The sequence below is a fragment of the Acipenser ruthenus genome, chromosome 19, assembly GCF_902713425.1.
Source record: "Acipenser ruthenus chromosome 19, fAciRut3.2 maternal haplotype, whole genome shotgun sequence".
Lineage (NCBI taxonomy): Eukaryota > Metazoa > Chordata > Actinopteri > Acipenseriformes > Acipenseridae > Acipenser > Acipenser ruthenus.
The window spans coordinates 25,537,895-25,563,703 of NC_081207.1; the positions used below are offsets into that span (position 1 = coordinate 25,537,895).

Consider the following 25,809-nt stretch of genomic DNA (forward strand, 5'->3'; position numbering starts at 1 on the left):
TTTAATTTTTGAAGTCAACATATAAAGTGGGCAATGAGATTTTTTTTAACTTGGCTGTCGTACACAGGTGAAAGAAATTATTGGTGCCCTTTTAAGATCCACTTATGACCAAGCGCAAAGGATTGCATAACAACACGCCCTCTCTTCAGTCTCTCAAATTGACTTTTTCGTACACACAGATGTCTCTGTCGAAAACTTTCTACCGTGCGGGCTGCTGTTGCACGCTCTGTGTATGGGAATGGACTTTGAAATAAAGATCTTCCCCAGGACCGGGGGGTTCGGACCCTACAACCGGTCAGTGGCAGCCTTCAGCTGGCTGTCGAACTTTGCGGTCGTGCTTAGCCTTTTCTCGGAGGTGTTTTTTACTTTGAAACCAGGATCCTACCACTGCCGCCTGGACCCGTCTTTACTCCCCTCTGAGACCCATAATCTGTCTGCCCAAGAGCTACTGAATGTCAGCATACCTTGGGTGAAAGGGTCGGGGTTGAATCACTGCGAACTTTATAAATACCCTGCAAATTTTTCAAATTTTACGACGAATTTCCCAAAAGAGACTGTAAGTTGCACACAAGGTTGGGAATACACGACTGGAGCCGGTCTTGAAGCCAATATCGTCACTCAGGTAATTTAAACACGAATCGTTTGTGGCGCTATAGACACATTTCACTTAAATGGTTATATATATATATATAAAAGAAAAAAAAAAAGTGAGTTAGAATATTAAAATGTATTTGCATGAATAGCTTCACGTAAACAGCTTCTTTTCTGTGTACATTTAAAGTAATGGTATTAGTTTAATTGTCAGTATAGTTTTAAACAAATTAATTGTTTTGTAATGTTACTGTTTTAATACTCACTGCAGTTTTATGAGTTACATTATCTACCGATACCTAAAGTTTCAATTTGTCATCTGACAACTATTTTAAAATTAATTAATGTTCACTCGCCCTCTAAAAGCACGAGAAAGTTGTTGGTTTTTTTTTTTTTTTTTTTTAGCTCGGAAGCATTTAACATTAGTTGTCCCCTTAAGTTTTTTTTTTTTTTTTTTTAAGTGACATGATCTTAAAAATGCTAGTGGATTACTTTGTTTAGAAACGTGTGTTTATTAGATTCTTAAATGTTTCGCAATATGTACCACGGCGTATTTGTCAAATACTGCCATACACATACAGAAAATTACATTTCTGTTTCAAAGGACACGTGATTGTGTCACTCTATTGACTACTACCCATTGTTTGTTCATTCCTGTCTGTATTTGTTTTCTGTGGTAAACTAGACCAGGACAATCTCATCTCAACAGTAGAGCTAATGTGGAGTTGCTGGTAATGCAAAGGCGTGTTTGCGCAGGCTCTAACATTGTGTCACCTTCCTGAAAATGAAATGTGACCATGTTTACATGGCATATTATTGAGATGTGCATGTGCATGTGCATTTTTCTAGTAATATCAGTTCCTTAATCTCAATCATAATTATTAAAACTTGTGTCTACTTCTGTTTTCTTTATGGTTTTAGCATTTTTTTTTTTTTAAATAGTAAGGAGTGTGATCCGTGGATATTGCGAATTCAAGGGACCCTCTGCCTGGAGTCGGTTGTATTCCTAATTAAAATAAATACATGATAAAAGATTCCAGGAATCCACTCGGAATGCTGTTGCTGTGACTGTGCTAACTGAATTCCTTGAGTGTTTCTCTTAGCTGTGGCACAGCTGGGCTATCCCAGACGCTATTCAGTATGTTACTGCAGATCAGTGTTTACTGGCTGGCATCGCTGCCCTGCTACATTCCAACAGGGTGTGGGCTTGGCCACTGCCTGTAAATGTGGCACACATGATTCACTTTTAACAAGCTAGGATCGAAATCAAGCTTGAGATTTTTTAATTTTTTGGAGTTCTTTTTGTAATAGATTTATTAAATGTCTAATAGGTATGGAAGCTAGCAACAATTGCTAGGAGACATAAATCCACACATTACAGTATCACTGTGGCTCTGCATTGCTGTTATATCAGAGACTTTGTTTCTATTTTCTTGAGAGAGAGTTGCTTTTAAATATTTAATGCTAAAATTGCATCTGCAAACCCAAACCATTAAAGCGAAGAGAGTATATAACACCATTAAACTTGAACAGTCACTTTAATGCAACCAAAATCTGTTGCCTGTTTTAAAACCACTTTTAATCTTTTGACCAGCATATGCCCTGTTGAGATTACCCACTGATAACTAAATAACAGAATACTGTATAGCAGCAGAGTAGTGTTCCCTTGTGGGGAAAGATTGGAATAGTGGAAACATGATCAAGTAATCTTGTTAAGAGAATAGAAAATAAACAATGGTACTGCCTAGCCCCTGTGCTGCCAGTCATACATCTAGGAAGCAGCCTGTCCCTGGTCTTTTCCTGTTCTGAACGCTCAGTTTTCCAGTGATTCCATGAGTGATTTTTTCCAGGCAGTTATTTCCTCATGGATATGTCCGTACACAACCCTCCTTTTGCCTTGCATAATTGAAATGCATTTTCACGTATCCTGAAATTGTTCTCGGCACTTGGTGCTCTTTTAAATCTGCTGTGTTCTATTACCCGTTCTTAAGTCTATGGCACCTCTCAAAAATATAATTCTACCTGCATAGAGTTGTGAATGATAAATGCACAGTGTGGAGTAGTGGTTAGGGCTCTGGACTCTTGACCGGAGGGTTGTGGGTTCAATCCCAGTGGGGGGCACTGCTGCTGTACCCTTGAGCAAGGTACTTTACCTAGATTGCTCCAGTAAAAACCCAACTGTATAAATGGGTAATTTGTGTAAAAATAATGTAATTGTATGTAAAAATAATGTGATATCTTGTAACAATTGTAAGTCGCCCTGGATAAGGGTGTCTGCTAAGAAATTAATAATAATAATAATAATAATAATAATAATAATAATAATAATAATAATAATAACAACTCAGAATCTCTCTGTCTTCCTCCATGCAGTGGGATCTGGTGTGTCAGAACTACTGGAAGATTCCACTGGAACAAATCTGCTACATGATTGGCTGGATCTCTGGGTACATCGTTCTGGGTTCCGCTTGCGACAGGTGAGCCAGTTACATCCAACCTTCTAAATCTAATGGGGTATGGTTTCATTTTGTGTGTTTGTGGTACCCCTTTCATTAACAAGTGGTCACGATGCTGTCTGGGTTTCCTCAGTGAAAGCTGCTAGGGCTGGAGTTTTGGTCAGGCAAACAGGTTTCGGTTAATCCGTTCAGGAACAGCCCAATCGTGATATAATTAACGCTGCTCCTGTGCTGTATCTACAGGCTGGGTCGCCGGGTGATCTTCCTGGGGTCGGTGCTACTCTCTGGGCTGCTCGGAGTAGGGGTGTCTCTCTCGCTGAACCCCATCATGTTCCTGTTCCTGCGGCTCTCGCAGGGGGCCGCCCTGGCTGGGGTGTTCCTCGCCACATATGTAGCTAGTAAGTGAGGCAGCTCCTGCTCATGCTGCTTTTACAGCATGCTTATCTGTTTTGAATACCTGGACATGTATTACCACATTAGTAGCATTTCAACATGCCGTACTGTCATGTTAAGCATGCCCAAACATTAGTGTACCATACAGTATGTGCAACATATCTTGTTTAGTTATGCCTTGTGTTTTTTTCCCCTAATTTTCTTCTTTTTGTACATTTGCTCTGCAATGTGCTGAGAGTGACTCACCCAGGGGCTGTTTGAGTGCACACACGTGAGAGAGGGTTGCAGGAACCTTTTTGTGCATGCTGGAGGAATCCTGTGTTTCTGGGCTAGGTGTCAATCATGTGCATGCTGCAGCATTACACACCGCCAGTGCTTTAAACAATATTTGCTTTCCGTTACTGTGCCAGCTAGAGATGTACGCATTCAGCAGCATGGTTTTTAAATGCAGTACACGCAGATCATTTAAATTGTTTTCTTTTGGTCAAATGTTTACTGTAGGTAGTTCTATTTCTTTAACACCTTTATCTATGTTTCCACAAAAGCTTTTTAAAGCCACTAATTAAACCATCATTTCAAGCCAAAATGCTGTATGAGAAGCAGCTTCTTCCACACTTTAAAAGGAGTGATTAGTCATTTCATCCTGAAGCATACAAATTGAATGGCTCAGTGCAAGAAACTATTTGCTCAAGTAGCTTCTGTGGGAGGCTCAACATTGTTGCTTTTTTCTGTACTGAACCTCTTGAGTGTCTGGCAAGTGTATATGCTGTTGGGGGAGAGGGTCTTCAGTTCAGGAATGTTCTCCTTGTTACAGAAACGTCGAAGGAACCGCAGCATTGCTGAAACAATAACAGTGCAGCACATTCTGAAGGAAAATAGTTCTGTGAGAGGGGAAGGGGCAGCAGATAGCCAATGGATATTTTCCTTTGTCTGATTTGCGTTCAGGAAATGTGTACTTTTGCAGTAGTACAAAAAACAAACTCCCACTTTCAACTGTACCAACTATCACAATTGCACTCACCATTCCCATTGAGTGAATGTGAGCTGCACACAGAATCGAGATCATGGAGACTCATGTGCTCCATCGTGCTGAAAGAGAAACTCGCCTCCCATGATTTTGATTAAAGCAAAGGCTATTAACATAGAAACAGAAGCTCCAGATCAAGAGGTCTGTGTCTTTCCCATGAGAAGCATAGAAAATGTGTGCTATTTGATGATATAGTAGGGATGGCTAAATTAATAAGCAGGAGAATAGCATACAAATTGTGTTTCTGCCCCTGATCCCTGTGGCAGCTGTTCTAGGTACTCCAACATTGTCGTGTTCATTGGCTCTGTCTCTACTTAGGACTGGAGCTGTGTGACCCGCCCCGCCGCCTCATGATCACTATGATTGGTGGGTTCTTTGCAGTAGGCGGGGAGCTGCTGTTGCCCGGGCTGGCAGTGCTGTGCCGTGATTGGCAGATCATGCAGTTAGTGGTTACTGTGTCTCTGCTGCTGCTTTTAAATTACTGGTGGTAAGTCTGATTTTCTAAGGGGGGAAAAAATTTCCCCTCAAAACTGTTTTATTATATCCTACATTTTCTATTTCGATATCTCATTTTATGATCTTTCTGCATTTTCATTTGTTCAAAATCGAATTTCCACATTCTTACTTGCTACAAAATCTGTCCTTAATTTCTGGACTGATTTTGCAGCAGGTAAAATCTTCCTTACATCTCCACTTGGGTCATGGAAATGTAATAACCCTTACAAAGCTTTAATAGCAGTGCCTTGCCCTCCTCCCCAGGTGTACCTCTGTGTTCCCCGAGTCGCCCCGCTGGCTCCTTGCCACAAAGCAGATCCATCGAGCCAAGAGCGCCCTGCAGAGCCTCTCCTTGCGTAACGGAGTGTGCCTGATCGATGAGATCTACAACTCCGAGAACCTGCTGTCAGGTACTGAACCAGCCTCCAGTGTATAGGAACTGGATACCCTCACATCCTGGTTCTATGAGAACCATTTGACTTTGTTTTATTCCTGTTGGGTTGTTTTTTTTTTTGCCACAAATATTCAAATGCATTGTCTCGGACATCTAGCCAAACAAAAACAAACCAGGTTATAATAGAATTATCACAGAGATTTTTGTAACAGTGATTTGTTTTGACATGTGCAAATCCTTTTAACAGTACACCTGCAAGGTATTATTTAAAGTTGTTCTTTCTTGCTCATTTCCTGTCATCTTGTCCCCCTTCATTGGTGCTGGAACCCCAGTTGACAGTTTGATCTTGTTTTGTAAGGCTGTGATTCCTAAGAGTACACAAGGTTCCAGGACAGCAGTAGTCTAAATGCACGAGGTTCCAGAATGGAGCATGTTTCACTGAGGGGTTGCTGAGGGAGGTGTCTCTTCGGGCTCCAGGTGGCCCAGGCTAAGCCCACTCTGTTGTGTTGCAGAGATAGACTCGGTGTACGCTGACGACTGTGAGCCGCGCTTCCACAACGTCTGCGAGATGGTGGGCACGCGTGTTATCTGGAAGAACAGCCTCATCCTGGCATTCACAGCGTGAGTACTGACTAGGACCAGCCTGACCCTGCCTCTCCATTCACTGCCCTGATTTCACCCTGACATTCCTACAGCAGCCAAGCCTCCCGGTCTGTGCACCTATAAATTTATTGAATGGATTTTTTAGCCTCATTATTTGATGATATTTATAAACCTGGAGGATTCTGGATCTTCTGTACAGGATTTCTCCATTCCTGCATTGTACATTGCTGATAACATCTTGAAACTCGGGATGTTGAGAAACACAGAAAATGGGTAACAATGATATTTACAAAGTGTGGTTCAGGGTGGCTTTTTCTTTTATTTATTTGTTATTCATGCCCTCCAATTCGATTAGATTCCCCTTTTCTCCCCATGGTCACCCTGCTGCCCCGTCGTCTCCCTCTCCAGGTTCATCGGCAGGGGGATCCAGTACTGCTTCACCCGGAACCTGCTCGGCTTCCACCCTCACTTCTACTTCAGCTACTACATGCGCGCGCTGTCCAGGGGCCTGGCCTGTGTGCTGCTGTGTGTCTCGGTGAACCGCTTCGGCCGCCGGGGGATCCTGCTGCTCGCGTCCATCCTGACTGGCATGGCGTCCCTGCTGCTGCTCGCCCTCACGCAGTGTGAGTGGCATTGTTGACCAGCTACAGTGTGTCTGCATTGCTCAGGCCTTGTTAACTGACCTGTAGGGATGTAAAAATACTCCAATGCTCTGTGACAGTACTTTCACTTTGCAGTGTTTTGTTTTTTGAATTTATGTAACTAATCTCCGTTCAAGTCAAATGCACCTTTTCTGTTCAACCCTAGTGTGCTATATTTGACAGTAGTGTGCTAACAATGCACAGTGCTAATGCGGCATGGGGCAGCATGATTTTAGTCCTGCACAGTGCAGGGGTTTGATTCACAGTGTGAGTGTTCACCCAATGCAGGTGTTTAATGCTGCGACCGGCTGGCCAAGGGGTTTGTTCACATTTTTTTCACACTGCTAAAATTTGACATAGCGGGGCTACCTGTTTTGCTCAGCAGTGTAAATTGGCTCATGGCACTGACCGTCCCTTTCTCTGTTCAGATCTGAAGGACGGGTTTGTCCTTGTGCTTTCCATCGTGGGGCTTCTGGCCTCCCAGGTCGTCGCCATGCTCAGTGTTTTCTTCGCCAGTGAGGTGCTGCCCACGGTCATCAGGTACGTATCACCACTCATTATTACATGCTTTAAAGTAGCCGTGTTGCAAGTTCAGGTTTCGTTTGTTTCTGCAATATGTTTCCATTACTGTCTGTTAACATTCCTTCAGATGTTAACCTTCTGGGCACTTTGCATCACCACAAAGCAAGTTTGTTCACATTCCATGTTTATCAGCAAATGGTCATGTAGCCTTTTTCCATACTTAATCTCAATTGACAATAACGTTAGGCTGGGTGCGTTGGGTTTCTTTGGATTGAAGTTCACGCTCTTATCTGTGGTTCCTCCTCTGTGTGTGTCACTCTCTCTCTCTCGCTCTCTCTCTCTCGCTCTGTCCTGCAGGGGTGGGGGTCTGGGTCTGATCCTGGCAGTGAGCTGCGTGGGTAAAGCTGCCTCCTCCCTCATGGAGCTGCATAACAACCAGGGATACTTCCTGCACCATGTGGTGTTCGCTTCCTTTGCGGTGCTGTCCGTGCTCTGCGTCATGCTGCTGCCCGAGAGCAAGCGCAAGCCCCTGCCAGACTCCCTCAAGGAGGGGGAGAACCTGCGCCGACCGCCCCTCTTCCTGTCCCACAGGAACCATGACCACCTGCCCCTGCTCCAGCACCGGCCCAGGGCTGCATCGGAGTACAACCCCGATGGCTACTCGAGCCTGGTCAGCGCCACCAAGATGCTGGCCAGAGACTTTAAACTGTCATCACCACTGACCCCGGAGCCACTCTTAAATGGGAGCAGCACGCTGGCCAATGAGGATTCCTCCTAGGATTTCTGTGTGAAACGTGCTCAGGAGAGACCCTGGCATCCCTCCCCACAGTTATATAGGGAGGCGCGGAACTTCGCCTCTGGAATCGCCTGTTTACAATACAATAGTTTATAACCCCCACTCCCGCACCAGAAAAGATAAGTTTTCAAGACACTGGCAACCACTGCAGACTATGATCAAGACACTTTAATGCATCTACCTGGACTTTTAGTCATTCTGAAGATCTGCTGATCAAGACAGTAAGGCTATGGTTGAACTAATGCATACCATCTTTAACCCTGTTCAAAAGCTGCTGCGGAATAGTATTTTATTGTATTTGTTGTTTGGTTCTGACATACAACTATGTCAAGGGACTAATCTTGTAAGAATGTCAGCACCTTAGCAATAACCTGGACTCCTGTCTTCTGAGCCATGGCAATAAGCATCTGGGTTTGGCCTGGGAGGTGAATATATTTTAAATGCAGCATTTACAGATCACAATGCAATTCGGTAGAAGTGATGGACTACTTTTTGATAATATATAAAAAAGATAACGTTGTTCTTAATGACAAACTATTTTGTCGTGAGGTGTCGCTTTTTAAGATATTGTAGATCATGTATGAGTACCAAAAGAAGATAACTTGCATGCAATCATCATTCAAGACTACAAGTTGCTGCTCGGTCGCTGGGTGTTTCGGTGGTGCCTGCTTTTCTCATCATATACTGTTATCATTTTAAAATATAAATGGATATCTCTATATAACTAGCAGAATACAAAGCTCTTTATCTGGCAAGACACTAAAGGTCTGTTCAGTACAGGCTCGTGTGAATTGAACTGACAAATTATGCTGTCTTATGTCTGATAAGGGGAGTATTATCTCTGTCAGTGACTGTTGTTGGTTAGTAAAAGTTTACATATTCAGCTCAACTGTGCTAAGAAATTCTGTTCGAGCAGCAGCGATCCGTCTTGTTTTATTGGTGGTGATCGATACTCGCTGGCATCGTGTCGGTCTCCCTACAGTGGTGTTGATGAACTGACCTCGTGAATATGTACAATATTCAAGGTACTGTTTTAATAGAACTGAGTACAGAAAGTTTTTCATTTCTGTTCTGTAGACGTGCATTGCAGTATTTATAAAATGTAAATTCATACAATACAAATAAACTTGATTTTATATTTATTTTTGTTCCATTAATTAATTCACCTGTGTTGTTTTTTTCCTTTTGCAGAACATATTGTGAGACTGTGTAAGGATATTGATATTTATGAAACTTTAGGTCTCTCTGTTGCATATATTTTGTCTGGCCATGTTGAAGTCAAATATAGTAATTGTGTGTGTATATAATACATGTTATTTATATATATAATATATATATATATATATACAGTGTATGTATGTATATATATATACAGTGTATGTATGTGTATAGATAGATATAGATATATATAATTTTTTTTTATGGTTCACAGTAAACAAAACTTAATCCTGTATTTTTATTGGTCAAAAACAAACACAATATTAAACAAGGTGTTCCATGCATATAACATGTGGCATTAAAAAAACAAGAAACAAAAGTAAAGACAGTGTGTTAGCATTCCAATCGCATATTAACAATATAGTTCAAAATACAGGTCCATTGAACTATACTGTATCTTCACAGTCCTTAAACTTTGTATTTTATTGTACTTACAACAGTTATATGTTTGAGAAAGTAATTTGGTTAAATACATGTTAACGTATGGAGCTCCATCCTCACAATCACACCATCGTGTACATGGAAGTGAGGCTAGTACCTGTAGTGTAACTATATGTAGTTAATGTGCCTGCAGTTTGAAGTATATCCCATTTCAACTAAAGAACACAAACTACATTGTGTAACACCGCTTCAATATAAAAACATTACAATTTATACAGAACAATAAAATAGCCTTGATAACTGCATTAATATTTCTCCTAAAATGGGGTATAGCAGCGGGTCTGTCATATAATATTATAATGTTTATTCTAGAAATATGACTGTGCTGTGATGAACACACCAGATAAAGCTTTAGTATTATGTAGAAATCACCTACTGTGTGTGGTGGGTTGTTATAATGCGAAAGAGAAACCTATGGCAAGGCATTACATATAATCTGTAATGTGTGTGTATAATATAATATATATATATATATATATATATATATATATATATATATATAAATTAGTATATCTTATACTTGATCTTTATCACTCAGCCCAGCATACATTGTAATAGTAAGCAAGAGGATAGAAACACACAAGGCACCCCTAATTTACCGCCTCTCCTTACCATCTTCCTTGAATACAGACAAGATTGATTTTAAGAAGGCTTAAAACCCACATTATCAAGTTTCGTTATTTGGTTTTTTTTGTTGACTTCCTGGGAAGAAAAAGCACACAAATAAAATCTTCTTGTTTGTAACCTTTAAAATTCTGTATACATTCTTAGGTCCCAGAGCAACTTGACAAAAATATGAATAATTTATAATAATATTTAATGTGGGCCTTTTGATTTTAACTCTTAGTCCTTAAACTGGTACTCTGATTATTATTATTTATTTCTTAGCAGACGCCCTTATCCAGGGCGACTTACAATTGTTACAAGATATCACATTATTTTTACATACAATTACCCATTTATACAGCTGGGTTTTTACTAGAGCAATCTAGGTAAAGTACCTTGCTCAAGGGTACAGCAGCAGTGTCCCCCAACTGGGATTAAACCCACGATCCTCTGGTCAAGAGTCCTAACCACTACTCCACACTGCTGCTGATTAGTACAATATATGTATTTGGTTATACGCTGCTCAAAGTTTTCTCATGTTCTTTTGTCACCTACTAAATTCCTTACTTGCTCAAAGTTCACCTACTGCAATCCCTGCCATCAGTCTGCCCAGTCTACCGGCACTCAATCTCAACCTGACCTGCTCAGCACTGCCCACTACCCAGCCTCACCCGTCACAGCCATCCTAGCCAAAGAAACAAATAACAAATACAATTGCATACTGCAGCAGTTTGAAAAAAAAAAATATTTACCTGATATTTATTGCTCTTTAACTTTTAATTCGTATTTATCCAGGTGGCATGACAGATCTTACAAGGAAAGTCAAATCGCAATTTGCCCTGCCCAACCCCTATGATTAAGCCAAAAAAAAAACCTGCACTGTAGTGCGTCAGTGCTTGTCATACAAGTTGGCTAGTTTGTTAAAGCGGGGGCCCCAGCTGTTGAGATAGTCATAGTCCTGGTCTCCGTCAGAGCTGCCCGAGGCGATGGAGCTTAGGCTGCCAGCCAGCGAGCCGTCCCCCTCGAAGTCATAGATCAGCGCTGTGTCGTAGGGGGGCACGTTGGGGTCCTTGTCTGCTGCATCCAGACCCTGCCAACAGGAGAGAGGGTGAGGTAGGAGGGGAGCACCCGGGGGAATCTTCATCAAGGTGATGAATTCTTTTGCATTACAAGTGAATTCCTTAAACATTATTTCAAGCAAATTTCACTTGGCATGCATTTTTAAATGTCAAAAGATACATTTGTGAATCCAGTTTGACTGCCAAAATGAAAGCAATCTTAAATGCACACTCTCATAGAACTGGTCTCAGGTCCTCACATCATTAATGAAGTCCTCGATGTCGGTGGGGTCGGCCGGGGTTTTCCGTGGATACGAGGGGGAGGGGTAGTTGTAGGGTGTGTCTTTCCTGACTGGCTGCTTCCCTCTAGGCATGGCCGTGGTGGGGGGTGGGATGATCTCATTGGGGTTCCTCAGCTGGTCCATGTTGTAGGCATTCTGGAGCCAAAAGGAAACACAGGGGTAACGTTCCTCATACTGGGATTCACTGCAACTATTTTCACCTGGACAGGTGTCTATGGTGCCATTCTGAGTCAATTACCACAAGTTGCAGCTTCTAACCTGCACCTTGCTGCATCAACACATAGGCCTTAAATGTTTTCTGTTTCTTTGCATCATCAGTCATGTGTGTTTGTTTTTGAAGTGCAATGGGACACATTGCTGGCATCCTTATCAGTGCCCTAACTGAATATAAGGGATCATTCAGAAACCAACATGCTGTCAATTGTGCTAAAACGCCAGGCACCATTTGCAGACACACTCGCCTTTATATCACTCAACTCATTCAAAGGGTCTCTTTCAGCCTCTTAGGCATATGACTTACACATTGTGAGGTTCTGGATGTGCCTGCACGTGTGTGTTTAAACTCACCTCGTCCTCCTCTCCGCCCCCTTGCTCATCGTAGTTCAGGATGTTGTCTCGAATGTCATCGTCCGAAACACCCAGCATCCCTTTCCTGATGGGCCTTTGGCGACACTGTTCCACTGCAGCCATGATCAACAACAGCACTGCAGAGAGAATATTGAGGGGTTTAGGATTCATATAGGATTCATTGGTGATTTTATTTTGTTGTAAGAAACCACTGCATTATATATTTGGGCAGCGGTGCGGAGTAGTGGTTTGGGCTCCGGACTCTTCACCGGAGGGTCGTGGGTTCAATCCCCAATGGGGAACGCTGCTGTACCCTTGAGCAAGGTACTTTACCTAGATTGCTCCAGTAAAAACCCAACTGTATAAATGGGTACTTGTATGTAAAAATAATGTGATATCTTGTAACAATTGTAAGTCGCCCTGGATAAGGGTGTCAGCTAAGAAATAAATAATAATATTTAAAATTCACGTCTGTGTTCATTTTGCAATGTCCGTTTGATTTCTAGTTGCGAAATTTACTGTTACTAAGCAATAAAACAGTTTTACTGCGTGCTGTTCATCAGTAAAACTTATGGCGTCTGATGACTTGCAAATCGCTACAGTGACAGGGTTTACAGTGGAATAAATGAGATGCTAAAGCACAGGCTGACGTACAGAGCAGGAGCACGACGCTGCCCAGGATGATGAGGAGCGCTCCCAGGCTCAGCCCTGCTCCAGCGCTGAAGATGGCAGCTAAGATAGGCTGACAGTCTCCCTCGTCGTTGCACTGGCACACCGTCACGTTGACCATGTGGATCTCAGCGAGGGCAGGCGTGCCAGAGTCACTGAGCACCACCGGGAGCACGTACTCCCCCTCCACCACTGCCGAGAGCAGACGCAGTGCTGCATGAGTATCTGGAATCACATCAACAGCACACACTGTGAGCAGGGGGACAAAATCACAAAGGGGTTGACCAGCTCTGCACTGGCACATCATTTACACGATGCTGCTTTTTTATGATGGGTGGTCATGCTTCAAGACGTGAGTGGAATTAATAAATAAATAAATACATATTGGCTAGCATGGTAAATCACACCAATGCGCCCTCGCAAATTATTATGCCTAAACCTAAGGAACAGTTCCTTATAAAAAATGTGTAATTGTGCCTGTTTTGTTCCCCCAGATTTTTACATCAATCCATCCAGTTGTTCACCTGATCAGATATTATAAACCTAACATCAAAAGAAAAAAACAGTATGCTCCCTTAGCATGCAGCTCACACACATTCATAATTTGACAGCACTTATTGGTCTTATTGGTTGTGTTTAGCCTATGAACTACTATATTTTATTAAATGTGTTTGTTTTGTAAGCATTGCCATAGTTTTGCTACTAAACACATGAGGAATCAATGCATGATTGCAGAGTCTCAGTATCAGTGCCAGGCTCATACCGTTGATTCTGTGGAGGGTCCAGTTCCGAATATTCTCTGGCTCACTGTCATCCAAACTGAAGAGAAAGGGTGCGCTGTGAGGGGGCTGGTCCTTGTCAGTAGCACTCAGAATCAAACCAGAACCCTTCTCTGGGTCATTGCACATGAACTCGCTCAGAGAAAAGGGCTCAGGGGCAAAGTCATTCACCTCTAAAACTGTGATATACACGGTGGCTGTGGCTGTGCTGGGGTAGTCTCCTGTGGAGGGATGGGAAATACAATGGCAGTTATATTCTGACCAGGTATACGTTATTTATATATGAGCTTTTCATTGTATATGTAATACAGAAACCTGTAACGGGCACCTAGTTATGCAAAGAGGCCCCATTATTGTTACCTGATTTAAACACTACAACCTGAAATTATTTTGGGGGTGAAAACTTCAACAAAACAACCCCAGAAAATCGCAAATCCGAGTAGAATGTTCCACTCAAAGGTTCTAAGAGGCAGAGTGTTTCATTTAAATACAAGTAGTGCATTGTTTAATAAAATAAAGCTTGCCCCCTTCCCCCTTTTCCATTTAGAACAATCCTCTCCCCTTCATAGGAGGAAAGTGCGCAGGTGTTTTCCTCACCTGTGTCTTCCACAGTGATGACGGCCATGTAGACGTCCTTAGTGAGGAAGCGGGAATTCTTGGTAATTTCCTTGTTGGCTGTGATCTCTCCAGACTCATTGTCCAGGAACAGCCACTGGTCCGGGTCGTACTCCACATCGTATCTGTTTTAAACCAACCACAACACGCTTGTCAGCTTAGCAAATCTGCCATTCCCTTTTTGTCTAGTTGACAATATTATACCATTGTTAATGCGTCTCTATTACACTATCCACACTACTTAAATAATGCTCATCAACATTGCCATTGACTTCATCCGCATTCTTGTTTTCGAAACCTGTAATAGGTATTAAAGCCAGTAGTCTTGTTCCCTTTATTTCTGGCAGAGCCCATGCAAGATCCACTAAAATAGATTTCAGAAGCTGATCCTGCAAAAACCTACAATCCAATACCTCTTTCCAACACCCAGCAATAACAGCATGCTATTGCAGCCAGCACCCTGTACAATTTAAATGCCAGGAGGTGTTCAGTGAGCCTCACCGGAGAGCCTGCCTGTCTGGGTCCAAGGCGATGTTGCTGGCTAGCAGGGTGCCGGTTGGGCTTCCCTCGGGGACGCTAAGTCTCAGGGGGCTCTGCCGGAATCTGGGGGGCTCGTTCTGGTTCAGCACGTTAATGGTCACAGTGGCACTGCTCGGGGGGGTCTTGGGACCCATGAGCCTCAGCGGACTCTCGTTCTCCGCCATCACTACCAGCTCATAGTAATTCAGAGACTCATAATCCAGCGGCTGGGCAAGTGGGGGGAGAAAGAAGAGGAGGTCATGTTAGACATGGGAATAGAAATGGCCTTAATCGCATTAGTGCTTTATCGTTTATCCCACAACAATATAGTCACCTGGCGCATTTCTAGTTCTGGTAATGTTTTATGAATACATAATCTAGATGGAAGCCTCTGCTTCTTAACTATAATAAAAAATAATAATAATTTTAAAAAAAAATCACAAAAACTGAACAATAAATATAATTAATTCAAAAGGTGGAAGGATGACTTTTATTTGCCTCATGGTCTGAAATAAGAAGCGTCCAGTTTGGCACGCCCTTACCTTCACCACAGACACTATGCCTTCGTTGGTTGCATCATCCCTGCGGATGTCGAAGTTCCCCTCCGGATCCCCAGCTGTGATGGTGTACTTCACCCACCAGTTCTCTGTCTGCGGTTCGTCTTCGTCTGTCACAGTGATTCTGCCAATGTCAGCCTGCACTTTGTTCTCCGTTGCTGACATTTGGAACTGCAAGAGTAGAAACAAAACAAAGTTGAGCATCCTAGTCAAATAATGCAATGGAAAGCATTTGGATTGTTGTGAGACAGAAGAATCTTGTTGATTTCCTGTTTTACATTACAACAGTTTAGTTCACAGTGTAATACATGCAGAAAGAAAAGGGTAAGTGGCTGAGCACTGGGATTCATACCGTCTCAGAGGTGAAATTGGGAGCATTGTCGTTAACGTCGTTGATGTAGATCAGTGCTGAAGAATAGCTGCTCAACCCAGAACCAGACATGTCAGCAACCTGGAGCGTGATATTAAACCCCTCCACCTCCTGCAGAATAGACAGAAACAAACCAGAGGTCATGCCAATGCAAGATGACATGCCAACAAGGCCAAAACGATCACCATAGAGAACAATCAGAGCACAGAATCCAATCGTTTTTTAGTTTGTTACCAGACTGGTTTATAAGTTATGAAGTGCTCTAAATAAAAGGTTTACAAAATACACGTCTTTTAATTTCACATTTAACACATATTCCTTCCAAAATACTGCTACAAAGAATGGGAATATTCGACACAGTATACTTTCTGGAATAAAATTTTTTGGACTACAGTTCTCCCTGGTTAGCTAGGTGACACATCAAATAATATTGACATTAGGGCAGTGAAAGTCCTTTCTACATTAAGCAGAATACCATCATTATTTGGGGAAACATGGAAATGTGAAATAACCATGGAGCATTAGGCAATCAAAAAGGGTTACTTGACTGGAATATGTATCAACAAGTGGACTGGAAGCATCACAATGGGAAGTAATACATTTACTGAAAAACGAAGGTCCTAAAACAGCACGCTGGTACACTACCCTCCATCACTTTCCCTCACCTCTCGATCCAGCCCTACATCCCGGGTGGAGATGATGCCGGTGAGTTCATCGATTCCGAACATGGTTTTATTGATTCGGAATGGCGGGATGCTCTCCTGGCCGATAATGGAGTACGCCAGGGCTGCGTTATCTGTCTCAATGTCGTCCGCGTCCGTTGCCTCAACCTGCATGACAGACGTACCTGGAGAACCGTCCAAAGCAAAGCACGAATTAGGAAGAACTGGGACTCATTAGACTACATGCAGAACGTCTTGTGAAGTTATCTGATGACCCAATTGACAATCGAGCTGTTCGAATCACATTTTTTCGCATCTAATAGGATGGCTATGTTGCCAGACCAATACTGCGGACAACAACAGCATAACAGATTCCAAAAAAATAGGACATATCTGTTGACTAGTTTATGTTTTGATGTTAAAACTTTAAATGCTCGTATTTACTGTAGTTTTAATGTATGTGTTTGAAGCTTGTGCAGACTGATGCAGTTGTGAAACTAATGCAGAGATGTGTATCATAGCTTCCTGCTGCTGTAGACTATTGACTTTTGGTATGGGACCAAAGTGCCACTTAAAGGGCAAAGAAAACATCACTGGATAACTCCTCTTGAGGTGTGCAGCATGCTTGGTTAGCTAGTTACCACCAATGACTGAAAATGTTACCGTAATTTGATGAGCTTTCTCTGCCACTGACCTGGTTTAGAGTTTTCATGAACGCGTCCGGTAAATTCCTCTTGCACGAAGGTGGGCCGGTTGTCGTTCTGATCCACCACATGGATCTCGAGTTCAGTGGGGTCTTCCATGGGTTTCCCGCTCAAATCCAGGGCGTAGGCTTTGATCTGGGACACAGGAAACACGGCAAGTCCGTTCACTTATGTTTATGTGAAGTACGTCAACTTTACCTGGGGTAAAATATCTTTAAAAGAAATCTCACCTTAAACTTGCTGTGGGTTTCCCTGTCAAGCACATTCATCAGGGTGACCCACCCTGTTGTTTCATTGATTTCAAAAAATCCTTTTGGATCCTCATCAACCCCCGGGCCCTGGATCTTATACAGCACCTTCCCGGGCTCCAGAGTGTCAGATTTGATCTGAAACACAAATATAATAGAGAGTTTCATGAGCACATAATGCCCAATACCTAATTAATAACACAACTAAAGAAATACATTAAAAGGTTACCTGGACTAGATTCTTTGGGATTTGCTTGGTATTCTCAGGGGTGTTGATTGGTGGAATAACCCAGGCTCTCTTGGCTCTCTGTAGTCCACCAGACCCCACTGTCTTCTGTCGCCAAGGAAACAGAACCTTTGTGCTGTCCTCCTCTGCCTGTTGTTCTGTGGCAGGGGTGCTGCCTACCTGTTACAATGCATTACAACAATTAACAATTCAAATAAATTGTAGCAGTACTAATTAAGCTCTGTGATTTAAACATGAATATCGCTTGGTTTAACAGTGCTGTTGTTTAAATGAATTGGTAACAGGAGGTGTCTAATGTTAAGATGTAAATCTTGGGCTCCCGAATGGCGCATCCAGTAAAGGTGCAGGATGCGCCCTATAGCCTGGAGGTCGCCGGTTCAAGTTCAGGCAATTCCACTGCTGACCGTGGACGGGAGTTCCCAGGGGGCGGCGCACAATTGGCCTGTAGCTCTGGGTTGGCTGCATGGTGGGCCTGCAGAGTGAAAAGAAGCGGTCGGCTGACGGCACGCATTTTGGAGGACAGCGTGTGTTTGTCTTTGCCGCTCGCAAGTCAGCGCAGGGGTGGTAACGGTGAGCTAAGCATAAAATATACTATTTCAAATTGGGAGATCAAATTGGGTTAAAATAAATTGGCGACTACTAAATTATTTTTAAAAAAATTATATAAATAAAGATGTAAATCTTATAAGGCAACTGGGATGCTCGGTCTGCTATTCACTTCAGTAGAATTAATGAAAGTACAAAAAACAGCCACCAGGTGGCATAATGGATTATGGTTTCAACCCCATTGAAAGTTGATCACTACTGGTAAGCTTTTTTTTAAAACCATTGCCAACATTATCACTAATTCTCCCCCTGTTGTGCTGAAGATATTTTAGTCCTGTGCTTGCTTAATTCAGGATATTTGGTTTGCAACTTTAAATTGTGCCTTTCTTTTTGTCTAATCACTTGGTCTGATTGAAAACAGTTTGATCACTGGGTGAATGTGACCTACAGCTCAGGAAGTGATTAGGTATCCCAAAGCAATCTATTGTGTTGTATTTAAAAATCTGCGTATCTGCATTAAAGTTAAATAAACAAGCAAAAATAAACATTCATTGTATCTTCTGCACAAGAGGTATGCAGGGCTGGAATGCAGGGCTGCAGCCCGTCCCGAATCAGGAATCCGAGGGCTCTGCGCGGATGGATGGGGCGGGGTTGTGTTACACATACGGGTCACTGTGAATACCACTTGAGAGCAGCTGTCACCCTGGAGCATAACCCCACCAGAAAGAGGAGGACAGCATCACACTCACAGAATTGTACATGGAGAATGTTCATACACCAATCAGAGGAACACAATCACACACTTTTTTATTTTTTAAGGTTTTCCTATCAGTGTGAGAACCTCAAATTATGTATTAATTTGCCATTGCAATTTTCTCCTAATATTTCTTGCACTGAAATCCGGCAACAGACTTCCTTATATATTTTTAGATTTCCTTAGATTTTAAAAAAGCGTTTAAAAAGGAGTCAAACTTTTGTTATTTGATGTAACCAGAATTACAGCCTGCCTGTATTCATAAGGTTTCTTTTTCCTGATTTAATTTATCCAGGTCACTCTCGTCCCTTGACAGGGCCACGCTTCCTATCGAAATCCATTCCTTTTTTTTTGTTCAATTAATTTATAGACTTCCTCTATTTTAGTCAAAGGCAATACACCTGTCTACTCCGTCACTCGACGTGACCAGGCTGGAGAAACTTTGAGATTGTGTTACACATTTGAGGCCCCCCCTGGACTGGCACAGCAGTTGCAGTTGCTCCTGTGTTGATGGGATCGGGTTTCCCCCTGTTTATATAATGGTGGCTCTGTGACTTTGGAATTCTCATTCTGTGATAGGGTGGGGACTGGAGTGCCGCACATGGACTGGAGTGATTTGTGTTAGATCCTCTGTGTGGATAATTTATTCCAAATAATTTACCACTTCAAACTTATCAGCATGAAAGTCTGTATTCAAGTCTATCTTTCTAAAACAAGGAGAGAAAAAAATAACTGTTGTAAAATAATTAGGATATTTATAGCTTGTATTCGCAGTTCTTTCTTACTAGTTTTGTGACATTGCATGTTTCAGAGCCCTTGTTGAAAGGTTAAACCGGCGACATTTAAAGAGTTGCATTTGTATGCATAAGTATCTGATGCAATGGTCATTTCTGATTGATAATTGCCTTGGTTAAGTTCAGTCGAAGGGCTAATGCTTTTATGAACCCCAAAAAAATGTTTTGTACGTTAATCAATTTTTAGAATCTCTTATATCATTTTTTTGTATTGAGTCAAATAAGACTAAAATAAGACCTAGCTGTTGCTCAAGTGAAAAGTTGAGGACCGATCAGCTGAGACTCTCTGTGAGAGAATTCAGATTATGTTGTGTTCCAATCAGGTGGAACAAGACCATGTGAATTATACAAGAAACAGATAAAAAATTCTGCTTGCAGGTAAAGAGGTTTTTTTGCTCTTTTGAAAATAGCATCCTACTCCAAGGACCCCAGGAACGCATCTGAAGAAGAGAAGGTCCAGGTCAAATTCCGGAACAGCTCAAAATTCTGGCCTGGCCAAATTCCACAACCCCTCGAAGTCTTTCATTATCCATCCCTTATAAAGAAGGCCAAGACATTCCTGAGGATGACATGTTGCTGCTCAGCAGATCGATCCTGTTAAATATGTTTCTCAATCAGGTGCAGTATATCCTTGCACAAATGGGCAAATCAGTGATGAAACACTGTATCAGTAAATGAATGGTTACACTTACAATACAGTACATAGTCAATCACAATACAACTGATACAATTCATACTGTCATCAATTTAAAATTCCTGTTCTAGGGAGGATGGACAAGCGTGTTGGGAAGATTTGCCTTCCATAGCGTCCTTACTGCGTGCCAGCAGCCCCCCCACCCCGCTTTCTGTAAGATAGTACATTTCAAATGAGCTGCACAGATGGCTAGGTCAGCTGGACCTAGCTGCAGGTGGGTGGACTGGGTCTTAATGCCCTAAGCATTACATAAACTGAATTGTGGTCCCTCCATTTGTCCTTCTCTCGCATGTTAACAGACATCAGTGCTCTATAACCACACATACTTCAATGATGTGCAACACACCTAAATATAACTTTCCATTTAAGATACATCTTGGCATTCCTTTCACCCAGAACAGAAGTCCCAATATCATCACCATCTATTCGTGATGATGTATTAATATGATGTCTGTCAGCATTCAGAAGGAAAGCAAATTCTTAACATTAAGTTTTCATTAACAATCACTTTTTTATTTAAAAAAATAGCAAACTTTCCTCTTTAAGTTGATTTGTTTTATTTCTTTTTTTTATTTTGCACATCAACATGAATCCCACAGTATTGGCTATGCTACTAAGATTACATTTTAATTATGGCTCTGCTATCCTTATTTAAAAAGTAAAAAGTAATAATAAAACAAACTAAAGGTAACTTTGTTTTTGTAATTTAATTGGTTATCATAGTTTTTGTTGTTTGGTATTTTTTTTTTTTATAAAAGCTGCTATATCATTGGGTGATTTTAATTTAGGGTAGGTCACCAAATTACAATTACCTCAGTGGAAACTAATTTGAGAACACTGGCAATCTTCTCTAATCCTGGCACTCAGAGGAGAGAAACACTGAAATTAATTGCTTTAAAATTATCTTGAAAACTCTAAATGATGAACAAAAAAACATACATTAATGTGTCACATCGTCACAGGTGTCCCTTTCGTCTCTCAGCATCCGCAATGCACAGCACTGCAAGGAAGGGTTTCCCCCTCAAGCTGCCGGGCCTGCTGTCCTATTTTAAGCAGTTTCGATAGAGTACTTTTCTCCTGCGCACAGCTGACGAGGCCTGAGACACGGCTGTGGCGTGACTTTTCTTAAAATGAAACTAGCCTCTCAACAGGGGCAGTTTGTAAACCCCTAGGGTTTAACCATTTTCGCTCTTTTATGCTCTCAATTCCAAACCGTCAGAGACAGTACTCAGTGAGTTAAGACGCTCAATAATCGAGGACTTCACACACGGGTAATAGTTATTTTTGTTGTTGTTGTTGTTGTTGAAACTGTATACACTTATCAAGATGCAACACAATAAATACAACTATGGAGACGTGAATGTCTGTTTGTGCGGAGTTTGGTATGTTGACACTTTGAGTGCTAGACGATACTCACAACAAAACTATACGTGTAGATGCCAGAGTCAATACAGCTGACATTACCAGTCATTTCTAGAAGGGAAAGAGGAGGGGGGTGAACTGGAAAACACCTTTTGTATACTGTTCTGGTGCTTGAAATTAAGATGCTGTGATAATCACACCAACAGGAAAACCAAATTGAATCAAAAAGAAAAATATAAAATAATTGCTCATTCCATGTTTACTTGACAAATAATCATGCATTTTTAGAAGTACAAACGGTGAAAATACCGTTTTTCTGAGTTGGGTAATTTTGCTTAATTCTACCATTCTAACAGCTGTTGTACCGCCTATAAATTATTACAGTGCTGTTATAGGACAGTCTATCCACACTGGTGTTTTGTTTCAACTTACTGCGCTTTCCCCACTTAGCAACCAAAGACATTCACAATAACAAAAAAAAACACAACCAATAACTAACTGGACAAAAATGCAGGACCCACACATTTAAAAGCTGAAAGAGGAATGTTCTTGTTTTTTCGGCAGGCAATGGCCAAACTCTATTATAGCTCTTATTACTCTGATTTCATGCCCTGGTTTGCAGGCCCATGGTTCATCTGAACTACTGGCTTTCTGTTTTCTTTCCCCAAAGTTGTCATAGCAATTGTGTTTAAGACTTTGTCCATTTGTTCTGCGCAATATTGAAGTGTTTTAACTTTATAGTTGCAGGAATAAAGATACATTATAAACACATTTGTATTATTTAATTAAATACCAACTGAGTCTGTTTACTAGCACTTGAAGTAGGTATATATATATATATATATATATAGTCACATGGAACAGTTAGATTTATTTAAAATACAATTAATTTACCATTGTTTTGCACTGAACTTTGTCATAAGAAATCTAAAAGTTATTTATAATCCAACGTCTTTTTTAAAGATATACTCCCAGCCAGATTGTAAAATACAAATGCCCTCATTAGGGCATACAAGAAAATATGTTTATTGGTATATTAAATAAAGTGTTGTGTTTGTGAAAGTCGGTGTTAAAAGTACATACAATTAATTACGGGTCACAATCCCATCACAAACAACAGGCGGAAAATGCTTCAAATAAATAACTGCGGAGGTTACGGTAGAACTCTGCCTGCACCTTGTTCTTGTAACATCTGCAGTTTGTTTTCAATGGTGCACATTCTTTGTGAATATGCCTGTCTCAATTCCCATGTGTTCAGAGGGTGGTGTGGTTTGTGTTAAACTGTGACTGTTTGGCATTACTGCGTTTGACTAAAGCAATGCAAGTGCTTGCCTTGGCTGCCAGGAGAGATATACTACCTCTTGTAAACTGTGGCAACCATAATAAAAGTTTGAGGAGTTTCTTCACTTCTTACAAACACCTCCATGCTTAACTGAGCACTGTGCTACACCTACGCAGCAAGCACTGTGACAAATCAGTAACAAGGACTGCACTGTATTGAGCACAGAGAATCACACGTCAAGTCGGAAAGAAGTGGGCCACAGTATTTTCCAAAGATCTTCCTCCCAATCACACAGAAGCTACTAATGATATACTGTCCATTTTTTAATACTGCTTTGCTGATGAAATATCTAGATAATTGTCTACTCTTGAAATGTATGTAAAATATTTTCATGTGCAAACCTTCTCACACGGTACAATGATAATAAAAACAATGGTGATTCACCACTGTACTTTACAGTTCCTATAACATATTTAAATTAAATGTTTGAGACATTTTAACTGGAATGAATTTGCTTTTTTTTTTTTTTGCAGCTAAGAAAAAGCCTTGATATCGGTTGTGTTACATGAAGGAAACTATTTGAACACCCTCTTGGCTACTCCATGGATTAGCCAGTAAATACTGCAGATTCGACCTGTCTCGACCGTTCTGCACCCTCCTATCTCCAAACTATTATTTCTCCCTACACCCCTTCTCACCCCCTCTGCTCCTCTGCCACCAGCAGATTAGCTGCATCCCAACTCCACTCCCCTACCTCCAGAACCCGCTCCTTCTCCACCCTTGCCCCTCAGTGGTGGAACGACCTACCCATGGATATCAGGACTGCTCAGTCCCTGACCACCTTTCCGCTCCTCCTCAAGACACACCTGTTCAGACAGCATCTGTAAACCTCACAACTCTTGACTATACTAGACTAGATGGCACCCACTTGTATCAGTACTAGCATCATCTTTTTTTTGCACTTAACTGCTCCACTCTTTGCTGCATTCTTAATCAATCTTAATTATACTTAATGTATCTTGTACTTGATTTTACTCCTAAAGGTAATCATATTCACATTTTTTGTAATTGCTCTTATTTTAAATCATTCTTATCCATTTATTGTACTTACTACTTGCTCTTAATGGAATTCACTCTTATAACTAAATAGTTGTAATCACTCGTAATTAAATAATTACTCAAACGTAATTATTTACTGTGTTTTTTATTTTCTCTGATTTGAACTTGTTCTTACTACAGATTATATTGTATTCTATAACTGCTATTATCTGTAATGTGATACTTTGTAATAACTGTAAGTCGCCCTGGATAATGGTGTCTGCTAAGAAATAAATAAATAAATAAATAAATATTAATAATAATAATAATAATTCAGCACTGTGGGGTGCTCAGAACACTGGCACAGTCTTCAACTCTCCATAAGCTCAATACAATACAGTAGGTCTGCCAAACTTCGGCTTGAAATATCTCAAAATCACAAAGATTGACCCACTGACCCATTCAATCCTATTGCAAAAAATAAAATAAAACAACCAGAAAAAATATCTGTTGTATTTCTCTCTTAAATCTTGCTCCTAGTTAAAATAACACCAACTTTGATCTCTTCTCCCACCATCTCATAAAGCATGAAGTGTTTGAAAACTGGCTGTGCGTATCTGTTTCTCAGCCTAACGCTCATGTTAGTCTATTTCCCAGGGCTTGTGTGAGAGAGGTTACCTATTGCTCACAGTTGTTATATAAAACATTTTTAGCGTATTTTTTTCCTGTCCTTTATGAGTTGTCACACCAAAACCCAATTTACTTTGGATAATTCATAATTATGCGAGGGCCAGTTCATATCTTCAACACCCACCCCTCCCTGCCCACCACTTCTACAACCTTTTTCACACAAACCTACTCGGACAAACTTGGAAATTAGATTTCTAATACATGTGAAGCTAGCCATTTTAGTGTTAAAATCGCAAGAAAAAAAAAATGACTACCAATAATGAAAAACATGCTTACCTGGTAGAAAGCAACCACCAGCAAAAGGAACACGGCAAACACCTTGTGGCACATCTTCATCTGCCAATCCTTGTGAGTTTGTTAAATTGTCCAGCTGGATAGAAGGGCTGTCCAAGGGGTACACAAATGTACTAACATGCAGGAAAGCCGGACGGAATGAAATGTTTCACTTTTGAGTCCCTGAATTGGCTCTAAAAAAAAATCCTCTGAGTGAGTGACAGCACATGTGCGATGCATGCATGGGAAGGCTGAAATATTAGCCCCCTGACACACAAGAGGGGGAGTTGGGGGGGGGGCCTTGCTGCAGTCTGAACGAGAAGCAGAGCAGCTGGTACCAGTATATAGAGCCAGCCAACGCACTGAAGGTCAAATCTCAGTATTGCCCACGATGCAATAGGGGGGTCAGCCAGTTTTAATGCACCCTGTGCTGAAATTCACAGTAACTACGTATGACCAAGCAAGAAGTGTGCAGGTTGTTAGTTCCACCACTCTTTGAGCACCACAGACCTTATTGACTGGGAAAATGGGCTCGTTTTTTTGTCCAGAAAGATTTTGCTCCGATGCAAATTGTATTTGTTTTCCATTTATTAACTACCAAACAACCACACAATTGGACGCAAATGGTTTGCTTCTGCTCAAAAGAAAGCCAAGGACAGGGCGTTCAGGTCAGGATTAAGGTGAACCAGAACTGTGTGGGAAAACGCCACTGTGCCACTGTACCCCACTAAAAATCACAAGCCCCAAATAATAGTAATGCATTGTGATGGATACTCGCAGTGTGTGAATTCCAAAAGCTGTAACACTGAGCTACACAAAGGCAAAGCATCACCAAGGAGTATTAATCTATTAAACACTCAGTGGTGATACATTTAGAAATACTAAAAGAAACCTAA

The 25,809-nt window shown here is 41.3% G+C and overlaps 2 protein-coding genes across 2 annotated transcripts; one reads left to right on the top strand and one right to left on the bottom strand.

Moving 5' to 3' along the window:
• Positions 1-9,075, top strand: LOC117424757 (putative solute carrier family 22 member 31). The gene is made up of 9 exons (XM_034041444.3): positions 1-622; positions 2,965-3,068; positions 3,291-3,445; positions 4,786-4,954; positions 5,227-5,372; positions 5,869-5,977; positions 6,368-6,582; positions 7,029-7,140; positions 7,480-9,075. The coding sequence occupies exons 1-9, from the start codon at positions 233-235 to the stop codon at positions 7,898-7,900; spliced, it is 1,821 nt and encodes a 606-aa protein (XP_033897335.3). The 5' UTR covers positions 1-232; the 3' UTR covers positions 7,901-9,075.
• A 285-nt stretch (positions 9,076-9,360) lies between these two features.
• Positions 9,361-25,106, bottom strand: cdh15 (cadherin 15, type 1, M-cadherin (myotubule)). The gene is made up of 14 exons (XM_034040367.3): positions 24,917-25,106; positions 17,463-17,639; positions 17,216-17,371; positions 16,976-17,120; positions 16,285-16,466; positions 15,602-15,730; positions 15,235-15,420; positions 14,675-14,919; positions 14,156-14,298; positions 13,543-13,779; positions 12,765-13,004; positions 12,111-12,247; positions 11,502-11,678; positions 9,361-11,273 (listed from the first exon to the last, which is right to left on the bottom strand). The coding sequence occupies exons 1-14, from the start codon at positions 24,974-24,976 to the stop codon at positions 11,073-11,075; spliced, it is 2,415 nt and encodes an 804-aa protein (XP_033896258.3). The 5' UTR covers positions 24,977-25,106; the 3' UTR covers positions 9,361-11,072.
• Between the last annotated feature and the right edge of the window lie 703 nt (positions 25,107-25,809).

Bases quoted from the DNA above. Each gene is read 5' to 3' on its own strand.
- cdh15 (XM_034040367.3), bottom strand. From the start codon at position 24,976: ATGAAGATGTGCCACAAGGTGTTTGCCGTGTTCCTTTTGCTGGTGGTT. The intron at 14,299-14,674 runs GTGAGGCTCACT...GGTTTAAAACAG, and splicing joins CCAGACAGGCAGGCTCTCCG to ATACGATGTGGAGTACGACC. The intron at 11,274-11,501 runs GTGAGGACCTGA...TCCTGTTGGCAG, and splicing joins TCGAGGACTTCATTAATGAT to GGTCTGGATGCAGCAGACAA.
- LOC117424757 (XM_034041444.3), top strand. From the start codon at position 233: ATGGGAATGGACTTTGAAATAAAGATCTTCCCCAGGACCGGGGGGTTC. The intron at 3,446-4,785 runs GTAAGTGAGGCA...GTCTCTACTTAG, and splicing joins CCTCGCCACATATGTAGCTA to GACTGGAGCTGTGTGACCCG. The intron at 7,141-7,479 runs GTACGTATCACC...TCTGTCCTGCAG, and splicing joins GTGCTGCCCACGGTCATCAG to GGGTGGGGGTCTGGGTCTGA.